The 14,176-nt window shown below is 30.2% G+C and overlaps 1 protein-coding gene across 1 annotated transcript; it reads right to left on the bottom strand.

Moving 5' to 3' along the window:
• Nucleotides 1-7,540: 7,540 nt before the first annotated feature.
• On the bottom strand, nt 7,541-13,954 carry LOC118070634 (serine/threonine-protein kinase GM11705). Its single transcript, XM_035089347.1, has 6 exons — nt 13,298-13,954; nt 12,033-13,052; nt 11,778-11,955; nt 11,413-11,706; nt 11,063-11,305; nt 7,541-10,383 (listed from the first exon to the last, which is right to left on the bottom strand). The coding sequence occupies exons 2-6, from the start codon at nt 13,046-13,048 to the stop codon at nt 8,818-8,820; spliced, it is 3,297 nt and encodes a 1,098-aa protein (XP_034945238.1). The 5' UTR covers nt 13,049-13,052; nt 13,298-13,954; the 3' UTR covers nt 7,541-8,817.
• Nucleotides 13,955-14,176: the final 222 nt, after the last annotated feature.

Below are 14,176 nucleotides of genomic sequence, written 5' to 3'. Positions count from 1 at the left end.
CTCTTTTTCACTCCAATATCTCTTCATTATTGTCATGTACCAATATTATATTATTCTAGCTAGCATATACACAATAAATGCATATGATGAAATACACTGTAACGTTTAATCAACGCACATAGCAATAAGTCTCGGCTATTTTTTATTCTTGCTCCAATACGTGTAACAGTTATCCAACTCATTGAACTTTATTTAATAAAGTATCGTTGCCCTGTCATACACCCCTCAGCTTCATGTACACATGTATGTACATACATGCAACACCATAAATAGATTAATGGCACACCAACGATTAGCCACCACGGTTAGTTTTACTACGCAAACATCATAGGGGCAGTTTCGAGGGAGACTTTGGTCAAAGATAACCGGTTTAAATGCAACAAGACACTTTCTATTTGATTTTAAGGTCTTCAGTAGCATTAAAAATATGATCCTTCAATTATTATTTGCTGTGAATACATTTTATTAAAGGTTCAAAAATAATAATAATCATAATTTTCAACTAATTAATTTGATTTATAATAAATAAAGCTTAGTAACGTTAAAAATAATATGTTATATTTTTTTTGAATTAAAAATAATGGAGAAAAAATTTTTCTATCATTAAAATTTAATCACTTTAAATGGTTTGATGTTTTAAGAACCAATTTATTCAGTAAAGAGGTAAGTATAGTGTAATTGAGAATAGTACAAATAAGCAGTGTATGTAGTAATACGCTTATGAGATAATTAATTATTAATTTCAGAGTGGGCGTCAAGCTTAGTATGTACAGTGTAATAACACGATGGATTTAACTAAATTGAAGTTAATTTAAATATTAATTTCAAAGTTTCGAGACAAACTAAATTAATTTTTTATTTTCAATATATTCTATTAGAACTAATAGAGGTCATGAACTAAATAAAAATTTGGTTGTTTATAAAAAATAAAATAATTAATCATACTGTTATTTCAACAATTATAATTTTATTATAGCATTCTAAGATTTTAAAACAATTATTCTAACTTTTTTCAAGAATATTAATCATAATTCATTGCAATTTTATACCATTTTTTTCTCACTGTATTTTAATAACGCAAGCATTAATATTTTTTCTGCAATAAACACAATTTATAGTGCACTTCATTATTCATTCACTAACTATCTAAAGTTGCATATCATTCAAACTATTTTAAAAATAACATCAATTCCGAATAAACAAGATAAAAATCAACTCTATACGGATAAAACAAGGCAGATATTTTTGATAAGGTAAACTTAATTTAAAAAATCTCAAAAATTTATTACCAAATTAAATCACCTTTCTATTCAAATCTTCCTTTTATCAACCATCTTCTAACATATTCAATAAACAAGACAAAATAAAGCTTATGCACACACGAGCTTTTTTTTATCATTCCAGCCATCATGTAATAAAAAAAAAATCATCTATTTTTCGATTCAAGTTATTCATATATTGCATTCCGTTTGGATTTGCATCCCGACAATGATTGAAAAGTTGAGATCCCATCTGTAATTTGGACTTTATATATACGCTTCATATACCGGACATATCACTTTAATCACCACATCCGCGAGAGAAATATGAACCCCCTTTTTCTATGTCACGTAAGACGATTCCACCATGGGTTGATATGCCGATCGCACAGGGTGTACGCGTGTTGACGTGATCGCGTGACCTACTTGTCTTTAATCACATAAAACAATACATACATATACATATAGATATCTACCCTTAACCACCATCATCATCATTATTATTATTATTAAAATTAGGATGGTTAATTTCGGAGCAGAAAGCAAGCATTAAATGACAAAAAGGAAAGCGTTGAAGAGAAAAATTGGAGGAAGTCAGAGGAAGAAAATAAGGGAGTGAAGAAAAAGTAGAGGCACCATAAGGTCTGGTGTAGTCCCTTTATGTTATCGATCTCCCTCCCACTCTGAGAATTCTACGCGCTACGCACTGTGTACTCTACCACCTATTCCAGCTTTATCGAATTCTATATGTATATATACGTATATTATTCCCCAGTGTACTTAGCTTACTCTCTCTCTCTCTCTTTCACTTGGTGGCTTTTCTCACGTGCGTCTGAGTTAATGCGACCACACGGTAGGTACCATTCATACTCCTCACATGCATACTTAAATCCATTCATTTTGCTGTACGCTTATCATATATAAATCCCAGTATATTAATAGCTAGAAAAAAAATAACTGTCGTAGAAATATTCCAAGATGCTTTCAGCAATCTGCAGCTATGGAAACAGTACGAGAAGAGAGATTAAAAAAGATTAATATCTCTATAAGACAAAAGTTCAGAGGAGCAAACCATTTATCTACGGACATAAACGATTTGACCCTTGACAAGGACCGTACTTAGACCTTAAAAAAAAACTTTATTTGACCTCTCAATTCTTGTGCACTTTCGTCAGCAAGACGACTAGACATTATGAGGATTCAAGAGGAAAATTTTATGTTATGTTTTATAATAGAAAAAATTTGGAGCAATTGACATTTTTGGAGAATTAAAGGTAAAGTTAATGTTGCAGGAAAAGTCTTCAAGTATTTGATAAAATTCTATTTCAAAATGTTTTGTTGGTTTCTGTGAAAAATGTACGATATTTCTTTGTGGGTTTGGTGGATGAAAGAAAAGGGTGAAAAAAGCTGAACGTTGCACAGGTGAATTGCTACAAAGACCACGGATCTTGGGAAGAAGGAAATAGAAAAAGAAATACAACAAAATACCACTGAATGCTACTTCTGATTGCCAACCAGTCACTTGACTTCTAAACATGATATTTCTCACTTTATTGCAGAAATTGTGTACATTAAAAGCGTTCGTATGCATTTAAATTTTTACTTTTTTTTCATGGAATTATTGACATTACTTTAAAATGCATTTTAAGAAAAAATAAAAATTTTTTTTTATGTTTAATGAATATTCTATGATGTCTGCATATTTTATAAAATATTATCAAACAGCTTAGTGAGATTAAAGTAATTTTTATTCAAATTTTATGATATTTTGGTGCAAAAGGTGCTAAAAATATTTAAATATTCACCACAAGACAAAAAAAATTGCATTAAAAATACAAATAAAGTTTTATTACAATTGAAATACATTTCAAAAAATTGTAATTATTAAATTAGATAATGAAATATATTAATTTTTCAAGTATATGAATTAACTTGAAATATTTATCACTATAAATAACGAATAAACCAAAAAATTAGATAGACTTCTGCTCATAGAAAGATAAAGTATTAGCTTTGTAATGATTAGAACAAAATTTTATTGAACTAATATTTTATTCTCAAAAATAAATATCATTATAATATCAACTAATTTTTCGATCATATCAATTTATACATGAATGTAACGAATTAATTTTCATCAGAAAACCTCTTTCTTCTTTTCGTGTACACTCGAATTTTCAGCGAACATCACATTACCAAAAAAAATAATACAATTCCACTGGAAAGTAGTACCCTTAGCACGGTTCGTCAATCATACTTGCTCAGCATAGATAAAAACACTCGAAAAAACTTTTAGAGGCCATATCAAGGCCAAGCCATATATGAGGAAATTGAATTTCGAGCTAGATAAAAGCTTATAGTAGCTGAGTACATCTGTGTTGGTCATTGATTGTATAATTCCTACACGACATACCTGGGCTATACTTAAAAACTTTATTTCTGCTTGATAATTTAAACAGAGGAATTTTTATAGATAAGATAATAGTAATAAGTGTAGAACATAAATTCTCCTGGCTGGCCCTCGAGTCCATTTGTATTCGAATGTCTTTATCACTTCATGAGACCCATAAAACGTTGGCTACTACTCCTGTCCCTGTGATATCTAAACTACTAACGCACGGTGGTGGCTTGGGAGAGTATACGCAAGCAGTTGGGCCATTGTTTATGCTCCTCATTAGGTATACGGCTGTCGTGGATGCCGATGGCGCGCGCTTCGTTGAGTGTCTACTAGCCAACAAACTCTCTACAAAGATTTATGACAAAAGTGCCGTGCAAGCGATACAACGGTATATTAGTAATACGATGTAGCTGCTGTATACGAACTTTGTGGTGCCAAAATGTTGTTTAAAAAATGAATATTACTTTTTATTTGGCACCGTTATTATATGCAACGCAAATAAAAAACTTGGAGCAGCCAAATGAAGATGGTCTTTTTGCTGAATAAGAGTTTTTAAATTCTCTGACATAAGATGACTTGGTAAATATTTACTAAGTGATGGTAATTATGAGAAATTAGATTTCAAAAATTCCGTACTCAATTGCCATGAAATTCAACTTAATTTTAATAATAACTGATCATGAACTTTTAAAAGTCATACAAAAAATTCATGAATTAAAATAAACAAAATTATTTGCTTATTAAATTCTTTGTAGGTTGATTCGGTTTTGAAAATCATTTGATTTAATTTTAAAATGAAATAAAATTTTTCTCAAATTTATTAGAAAATTTGATTCTTTAGATTGTCCAAGAATGAATTAATCAAAGTTTATTAGTTAATTTTTTTAACCAGTTGTAAAAATTGAAATAATCAATTAATCTTAATTTTCGTGGTTCAAGTGATGGAGAATTTAGTGTTGAAAGAAATGAACCCTAATTTATAAAATTTAGTTAATTCGTTCTTGGGTAATCGTGTGGATAAGTTTATATTGAAGATTAGTTAATGATCATTGTAACTACCTACAGTTTTGAAGGCTTTGTACCATAGAAGAATCAATATTTGCTCTTTATTTTAATGATGAAATACTTGGGCTACTGTAGATTTATTTAAAGCTATGGCTCCAAATTATGTTCTAAAAATATTATTATTATTATCAAATAAAATTAGAAGAATATAATTAAAAAAAATATTTGCACTTTAGATAAAAAAAACAATGACAGAATTTAGCAAATATTTAATTTAATTTTCTATTATTTATACAGAATAAACCATTGTTGTTTAAATGTTGTTTATTGAAAACTATTTTATCATATGCGTGTTAAAATTCAGAAGCTATTCTAGTCATAAAAAGTTTACGCATTACCATAATTCTAGTAATAACAGCTATCAGAATATCAATCACATGCGTTAGAGTATTTGAAATTTATGTATATGGCAATGCTGTTAAATATGTAACTGAAGCACGCCAAACACTAAATAGTATTCGAAACAAATTAACATAGATGTGTTAAAGACCGAAAGTATGTAGTACATCCTGAGGTAAACCGGAAGGTGAATCCGTTTAACTGAGGAAATAATCGATTTTTAGAATCTGAATACCAAACTATTATTTGATTCTATTTCTAACGGAGAAGGGAATTTTATTCTACGCCAAAACAACTTTCATCTTTAAATTGTAATTTTGTAGAACTATGCAAAAATATTCTACTATTACATCCTACTATTTGAATGAATTATACAAATAAGTTTATTGTCTTTATTATCACCAAGTTTCAACAAGATTACTAAAAGCTGTGAAATGCTTCCGTTTAGAACAAATATTTTCACTGGGTTCAAGTTGAGTAGCAAGCATTAGACAGTTAAGTGTTAATTTCGAGATAAAAAAAGAGATAATTAAAGATAAACATTGAACAAGATGTATTCTTACTATATTTCGAAATATTAATATATTTAAACACACGCAAATAAAAGAAATATTGTTATTAATCAAATGCAATCGGACTTTCTAATTAATCCATCAAGTCAAAATTTCTGAGAAAGATAATCCCAAGTCTCCAAAGCAATAAATCTATCAGAATATTAAGAATTTGATTTTATTCCGTTACATATGTGTCATTTGGCTCCGCCTACGTGGCCCTAATGAGACTCCAACACTTCATTTATTTCTTTTGTTTACAAGGACTTTGAAGGTGAAGAAATTTATCTTCATAATTCAAGAAAAATCAAAAATTCATTCCGTTATTCAATGTAATTTATTATCATTTAATTATTGCCAAATTTTGTTTGTTAGAATCTTACATCACTAAAAAGTTAAAAAGAATCAAGTGAAAATTACAGAAAATCCTTGTAAATAAAATTACGTAAGAAAATTAACATCGTACTGCTTTTAAAGTAAATAAACATTAGATAGTGCATAACATTCGAGTGAAATGTTATGTGTTTCGAGAACATCTTGTTTTCAGTGATGAAAGTGTTAAAATGTTGTAATTTAATATAATGTGTTATTCCAAATAATCATTATCAATAATTTAAAACATACAAGCTACCTAATTTATTCTTTTATGTACTGTAAATTAAATCAATCCTGCTCCTGACGGTAGACTTGATAAAACAACTTACTCGAGGTTTACTGATATTACGAAATCAGAATAACATTACATGAGAATTCGATTGCCAAATTTGGCAACCGAAAAACAGGCCTTTAACAAAAATACCATTAACATTCATTGTTATTATCCTTGTCAGAATAAAACTCACAACCTTGTCAGTTTACTAGATTATTGCAGCAATAAAACTAAATAAAAAAGAAATTTCATTCTCCTTCACCCTAATAATTCCATAACTCATTTTGCTAGGTTGCCTGGTATATTTTGATATACTTAATTGCTCCGTCCGTATAATTAATTTAGTTGCATCCGAAATTTTTTTGTAAGCAACAGTGAACACAAAAAAAGACGTGTCAAAGTGGCCATTAGTGGTCACAATCAAATGGCGCATAGCTCTTAAAACCCTTTTGTTTTATTACTGCTTTTTATAAGAACAACTTGCGTCATGCATTTTTCTCCCTCTACCTAGCACGTGTCAAATATCTCATTGACTTGAATACGGAGGATCGATCAAAGGAGTACAGAGAAACGAGTACATGTTTGAGGTCTTACAATTACGATCAAAAAACCTGATTAAAAAATTTAAGGACCTTCTCAAATTTCCGTGTACTCAACTTACGGTCATTAACTTCATATTATACGAAAAATCATAAGAATAATAATAAATTATAATTGTATTGAATTTTTATTATTCGAAGAAAATTAAACTCACCAAAACACACGACAATCGCTAAAAATTCCGCGAAAAATTAGCCACGCGCCAACACGCGTGACCTTCTCTCAAACAAGTCACAGCATCGTTGATATGAAAATTTATTTAAGCACAAGCTCATTCACTGATATGTTTATTTTTTTATTAAATCATAGTCGTGAATATTTATGGATGTATATTTCAATCAACTTGATAAAAATTAATTAATAAAATAGACATTATTATAAATAAAACATATCTTTACACTACGATCCATCCTTCTAGGTCGCGCGCGCAATCTAAACTGAGACGCCAATTCAAAACGACGGAATTTCTATAAAATTCCTATCGGTGGCGCTACTCAACTAATCACAAAAGAGCGCGTGGTTTCAAAGGGTTAAAAATGAAAAAAAAAAGATGAATTTTATGAAGTGAATAAAGTACAAAGTTGTTTGTTGTGATGGATAAATTGTATTTATTTTTATCTACATTATTAAATTAATAATTTATTTAATATATAATACCGACAATTGACGACAGACAATGTTAATAATTTCGTCTAGTGACTTGAACATAATTTTGAGTTTACAAAATAACAAACGAAACGAAAATAATTAAAAATGAATAAAACATGTCTTGAGTTCGTGTATCATGTAGATTTAGAATAAAATTCTCTATAAATTTACTAAAGTACGTGATAAATACATATTTAGTTATTATATTCAATATTTGGCGAAAATCACTTGTATTTAAATCTACAAAACTATCACGACATTATGCATATTAAAACTTGTATAATTTTATAGATTTATTAATAAAACATACACCATTTCGATTAATTATGTGATAATATATGAAATACATGATTATTTAAAATTTTCGATTCGTCAGTCACACGTGATCCTATAATCTAATTGATACTGAGAAATTTATTATCCGCACATTTTATTTGTAAATCAGTCAACTACTCACTATATATTTACAATATTAATTAATGATAAAAATAATTTGCATTAAAATAACAATGATGCGGCAGGAAGTTTTGTTTTATTGTGCTTCGTTAATCCGCAAGGACAACGGAGAGCAATGACATTATTTCTACAAAAATAAATATACACAATATCTCTACATCTTTATCAGTTTTTGGTTGAATCCCTGTTTATGTATCTCCTTTAAATCGTGCCCTTCCATCACAGTGTCAATAATCAGTTCTCATTGCTCGTATAACATTTTACAAAAATATTTTCATCATTATGATTTACGCTTGAGCATTACCTGATTGCAAACTTGATTACTTGTGTTTGAGCATATTCCATTTACTCTATTAATCCATATCAATTACTCTCCGTTACAAGTCAGAAGGATTTTTTGAAATATTACTCCATTATTATTTCTTATTCATAATGATCCGATAATTTATTAAATCTACGCTAGACCGATAAGCCTTACACAGTAATTAATAATATATAATCGAATTAAAAATGCATTTGGCATACGATTTCAGCTCACTTAAGAACAGTGTAACTGCAGTACAAATATACAATGCCTGTAATTTGAGATCGTACGATTTTGACAAATAATAACAATTACAATAAATAAATAAATCAAATAAATACAACACAGTGTGTCAATTCCATCTAGTACGTACAAATTTTATAAACATTAAATTAATTTTAACTCAAATAAATGCCGATTTTAGGTATACTCTTTGCTCAAATTGTGTACTTGTGACTATTATAAGAATATTAATAATAAAGTTACATTTGATCTTTACGATAAAAAGACCAGACTGTCACTTTAAATATTATTGTAACTCATTTTGCTTATTTAGTTTTTCCTTCAGGCATACTTTTAACGCTAGATCGTGTGCTAATTGACTGTTTGCTCGTTTTATTACGTTTAGTGACGGTTACATTATCCACAACTGATCTTCGGTTTCGCTTTACTTCAGCAATATCACCTGTTACCTTTTCTACTTCTGAGAATTTTTCATTGGTCGGTCTATTTCCTTCATATGAATGATTCATATTTTTCATGGACTTTCTAGCTTCACCATCCGACTCATATGTTTTTCTACTTAATTGCGGAGTATAATACAAACTGAATCTGTTAGCTTTTGTACTTGGTTTTTGCTGCTCATCCCTTAATTCATCAGTAGAACTGAATTTACGACCATTATTTACTATTTTATTACTTACTCTATTAGACTCAATAGATTCGTGAACCTTTCTTGTAGAATCCTGAGCAAAATAACTATATCTTTTATGCTTCTCTTGTTTTGTTTGACTTGAAGGATTCATTAGACTTTTCTTCTCACGCAATTTCACTGACTCACTTTGTGGTAACTTTGTAGGTTCCAATTTATGAGATAATTTTGGTGAATTTTGCTGATCATTAATTTGTACTGGAATTTGTGAAGCTCGTGGTAATCTTGAGACCATAGAATGACGATTTGGTGTTACATTTACGGACGTTTTTTTAACAACTTGCCGTCGATTAACTTGATGTGGATGATTATTTTTTACGTCATTAACATTTTTGGTCCCATCATGAAAGCATATATTTTCAAAACTCTCAGAAGACTCTGTACTCTGATTGGAACTAGAACCAGGATTATCTTTGGCTATTTTTGCAAATTGAATATTTACAAAACTATCAGATGTCTCTATGTTGTTATCAGAACTACTGCTAAGAACATCCATCGAATGAGACAGATATTCAGTACGTACATTTTTGGATAGAGTATTATTCAATAAATTTTTATTACTGCTTTTATTAGCTGTCGTAGTACTAACTGCATTAACACTGTGAATACTTGCCCTTTTGGGCCGTAATTTGCAACAATTACTCTGTTTATTTAATTGAGAAGTATAAAATTCTTCAATTGATAATGCAGCGGTATTGGAATGAATGTCAGAGATAGAATTGTCATTTCTTTTACTTGTGGAATGTACTTTTGACGAAACTGGACTTTGACAATATCCATTATTATTTTTCGTCATTGAATACATGTTTTCTTCAATACTGTTGAAAGATGATGTAAGATCATCACTCTTATTTGCTTGTTCGCTTGTGTCCTCTTCAATATTATTCATTAAATCATGCATGGATGAGGTAAGTGCACGTATATCATGTAAACATTCAGCACTCAAGGAAACTGGATCATCATTAATGCCGTTTCCATTATAGCGATCAATCTGGTCTTGACTGTGCACCATAATATTGTTGTCTGAACCTTTGTTATAAAAATCATTCGACCGTTCGAATGGCTTGAAATGGGCTTCTAATGTCACAGCTTTTAGCGGCTGACACTGCTGATCCCGGTGTTGCTGCGGCGATTGGGTGGCTGCAACGGCTCCTGTTGTGGTTTGATCGCCTCCTAGAAAGCTCTGCACATGTACAGAGGCAAAAAAAAAAAAGAAAAAGCTTTGCTACAGATATGGCAGACAACTACAAAAGCATCGCTAAATATCAACTGTTCTCATTTTCTTTTTTTAACAAAAAGTTTTTACTTTAGATAATGTTCTATTTATTTGAAAGCTTGTGAAGCGTGCTATTACTGTGAGCGTCAATGACTTGTGCAGTGATTTGTTGGTGTATTACTCTATAAATACATATGTTTGAAACTATTAAAAGATAAAAAGATCATTCCGTTTACTATAAAAATTAATAAATAGTTTCAATATTCATTAATCATTATCTGTAACATAAGATATATTTAATGAAATAGTAAAATTATTTTTTTTCAAATATCTAAAAATATTCCATTCCATTACATTTAGTTAATCTGTTAACAGTTCTACTACTAATACTAATTTAGAAATCATTTTTAAAAATAGAATGATCTACTTTTGTCTTCGTAGTCTACTTGAAATTAATTATCATTTCTAAATGAGAACATAAAAATGACTCTGACAGATAAAGAACTACTTAAAGAAAATCTATAGATTTTCCTCTCGTACTTTTATCTCGTCTATAAAAATAAGCCATGCATTGCGATATTAATATATTTTATACAATCTCTCATATAGATAAACAATGATTAAAAGAGAGTGTAGTCATAATTACCACAAGCCAAGGATGATCTAAAACATCCTCTGCACTGAACCGTAATTCAGGTTGAGCTTGTAACATATTTGAGATAAGCTCCTTTGCAGAATCTGATATTGGATCCCAATAAGGCGATGTGAACTCATACTGTCCACTAAGAATCAGTTCGAATAATTCTTCTTGATCATTTATAGGAGATACAAACGGTGGAAAACCGCAAAGCAAAATGTATAAAATTACACCAGCTGCCCATACATCAATCTACATAAAAGATAAAAGTATGTTACATAATTTTATCAATGTCATTTAATTACCACTCCGATTAAACTCAATTATTAATAAATCAATGCCTTTTTTTAGATTTATACCTTGAGGCCGTATCCTACTTCTTCTAAAATTTCTGGTGCTACGTATGTTGGTGTTCCACAAACAGTGTAAAGTGGCTCTTTAACAAGCTGAGCAAGGCCAAAATCTCCTAACTTTAAACATCTTACTCGACTACCCTCCATTTCTACTAAGAGATTTTCCGGTTTAACATCACGATGGACAATCGAGTGTGCATGTAAATATGCTAATGCAGAGGTTAAATGTCCTATCATAACACTTGCTTCTGCTTCTGAAAATTTAGATACTTCAGCTATTGCGTCAAATAGATCTCCTCCCTAGAATATAAAATTTAATTGAAGATAATGGAATATTAAATGAATTAATAATGCATATAATGACTTATTACCTTTACTAACTCCATCACTAAGAACAATTGATCGGCAGTTTCTTGTTCGTCAATTAAACTAATTATGTTAGGATGACAAACTTGACGGAGAATAGATACTTCACTCATAAGCATAGTTTCTTTTCCTTGACATTTATTTTTGTCCACGATTTTTATTGCATATTCTGCTCCGCTTTGTCTGTAAAAAGTATAATTATGATTAAAATTTTTGATGTATTTGAATAAAAAAAATTTTTTAAACTAATAAATATTCACTTTTGAACACAATGTCGGACAACAGCGAAATTTCCGTCGCCAATGACATGACCCACTGTGTAATGCATTCTTAATGGCTGTGGTAGTATTAATGATGAAGGACTAGGAGTTCTAACTTGCGGTGCAGTAAGAGTACGTTTTCCTGTTTTATGAGGCATCACTGGCATTGGACCACTTTGTCTTTTTGATATCCATGGACCACGTCTGAAGCTTTGAACACATTTTGATTCTTCAACATCAAGTTCAAAATCTTCTTGAACTGATCTTTCATTTCCATATGCCAAAAACACTTCTTCATTCTCAAAAAACTGCTCCAAAGATATCACCAGTTTACCAGATAAAGTATAAACTCTTCTGACAGCACCACAATCAAGTTTTACTACTTCAGTTATTGCTTCAAACACATGTTCAAGGCTTGCTGAATTTCTCTTATTGAGTAGCAGACGTAAAACTTTTCGCGGCTTCGATCCATGTCTGATTAATGTGATTATTCTAGCTTTTACACAAACAGGAATAGAACTGACCTGTTTACCAGTACCAGCTGGAGATTGTGGCAGTCCAGAAAGAGAACTACCTCTTCTAACTTTCGTAGAAGAATATTCCACTTTCTTAAACAACTCTCCTTGGCCAGAAACAACATAACATTTACCATCCTCCAAGTCACTTACACTTTGAATTTTTTTCCCATCCATAGAATAAATTGCACGTACCCCATTAGGCAATGTAACACTTGATATCAAAGCTCTAGTTAAATCAGATGTTAAGCTGTCAAAACTTCTGTACCGTTCTGGAGTAACAGCCATCACGATACCAGTATAAAACTTATCACCATTTCGAAAAAATCTAACTCGTTTTGCTTTTTTAGTAGGCGGTGTTCTTGTGGTATTCTTTATCATTATGTCACTCATAATTAAACGGTCACTTGTTGGTGTTACAATTCTTCCAGTCAAATCTTCACCTCCAGAGAGATTACTATCGCCAGATGGAGATATAGCCCTATCCATTAGTTCTTCCATCGTCCTAAAACAAAATCCAAAAAATAAGTCGAGCATTCTATAATTTATTACCAGCCATATGCGAATATCGATTTTAAGTAAATAATACAATTCATTGAATGTCAAAATCCGGCTCGACTGGTGAAGATACCTAACCTTTTTAATGATTTTTTATGCATTAATATTTAATACAGTATGCATTAAATGTCTTTAAATGGAACTGATGAATTAATTATACTACACAAATAGGAGAATAACAGTTTAACATACCTGCTCGTTGAAAACAACAGAGCTTAGACGTGAACAGAGGAAGCGTTATGTGTATAATTGATTGGAATGATTCACCAGCATGTAATCCGGTATACAGTATCGTGAAATTGAGGCTGGAGATGGTGCGTCGAACTGTCGAGCACCTCTCTCGCCCCACTTGCTAAGTAACAAGTTTTCCGTGACCAGACTGATGAACTCGTTTTATTTCTATAAACTTTTTATATCTTTAGCTACGAATCCGTTAAAAGTTTAACCCGTACGTTTTTTTTTAATGAGTTAAAAATATGACTCCACGTACGTCAATTAAAGAACACCGGAAACGGAAATATGTCTTTAAAGGCGCCAAACCTTTAGATTAATATAATTATTACAAAGTAAATAATGACATTTTGAATTCATTAACTCAGTCTAAGAATAGTTGCTTATTGATTTGCGAAAAATAGTTACTTTCAAAACAGGCTCATTCGTTATAACCTTCAAACTCCCTGATCTATCATGAATTATTAAAATGGAACTTCGATTTGATTTTTCCAAAAAATCAATTATAATAATTATTCATATATTTTAAAATATTTATTACGCACAGTACAAGTACTAGTATGTTTAATAAGTTAATTTTTACGTTTATTTCAACCATTCAAAATCTTTTGTCATTTATCGAAAATGATTATCAAACACAGATGGCGCTTTGATGTGGTTTTAAGAATGCAGAATAATCTTTTAACGTCATCTATACTTTTTCGATTGAATATAAATACTCAAATGTATTTTGTCTTATCAAAAAGAAAATATAAATTTTTGTTTAATTAAATATTTACACAGACAGATGCTAATTTATATTTAATAATTTGATCAATTTTGTCAAAAAGAAGAGTTTAA

The sequence above is a fragment of the Chelonus insularis genome, unplaced genomic scaffold, assembly GCF_013357705.1.
Source record: "Chelonus insularis isolate UGA/USDA-ARS -01 unplaced genomic scaffold, ASM1335770v1 contig_66_pilon, whole genome shotgun sequence".
In the NCBI taxonomy this organism is placed as follows: domain Eukaryota; kingdom Metazoa; phylum Arthropoda; class Insecta; order Hymenoptera; family Braconidae; genus Chelonus; species Chelonus insularis.
The sequence above is the reverse complement of the archived record's forward strand: the minus strand, read 5'-3'. Positions and strand labels throughout refer to the sequence as shown.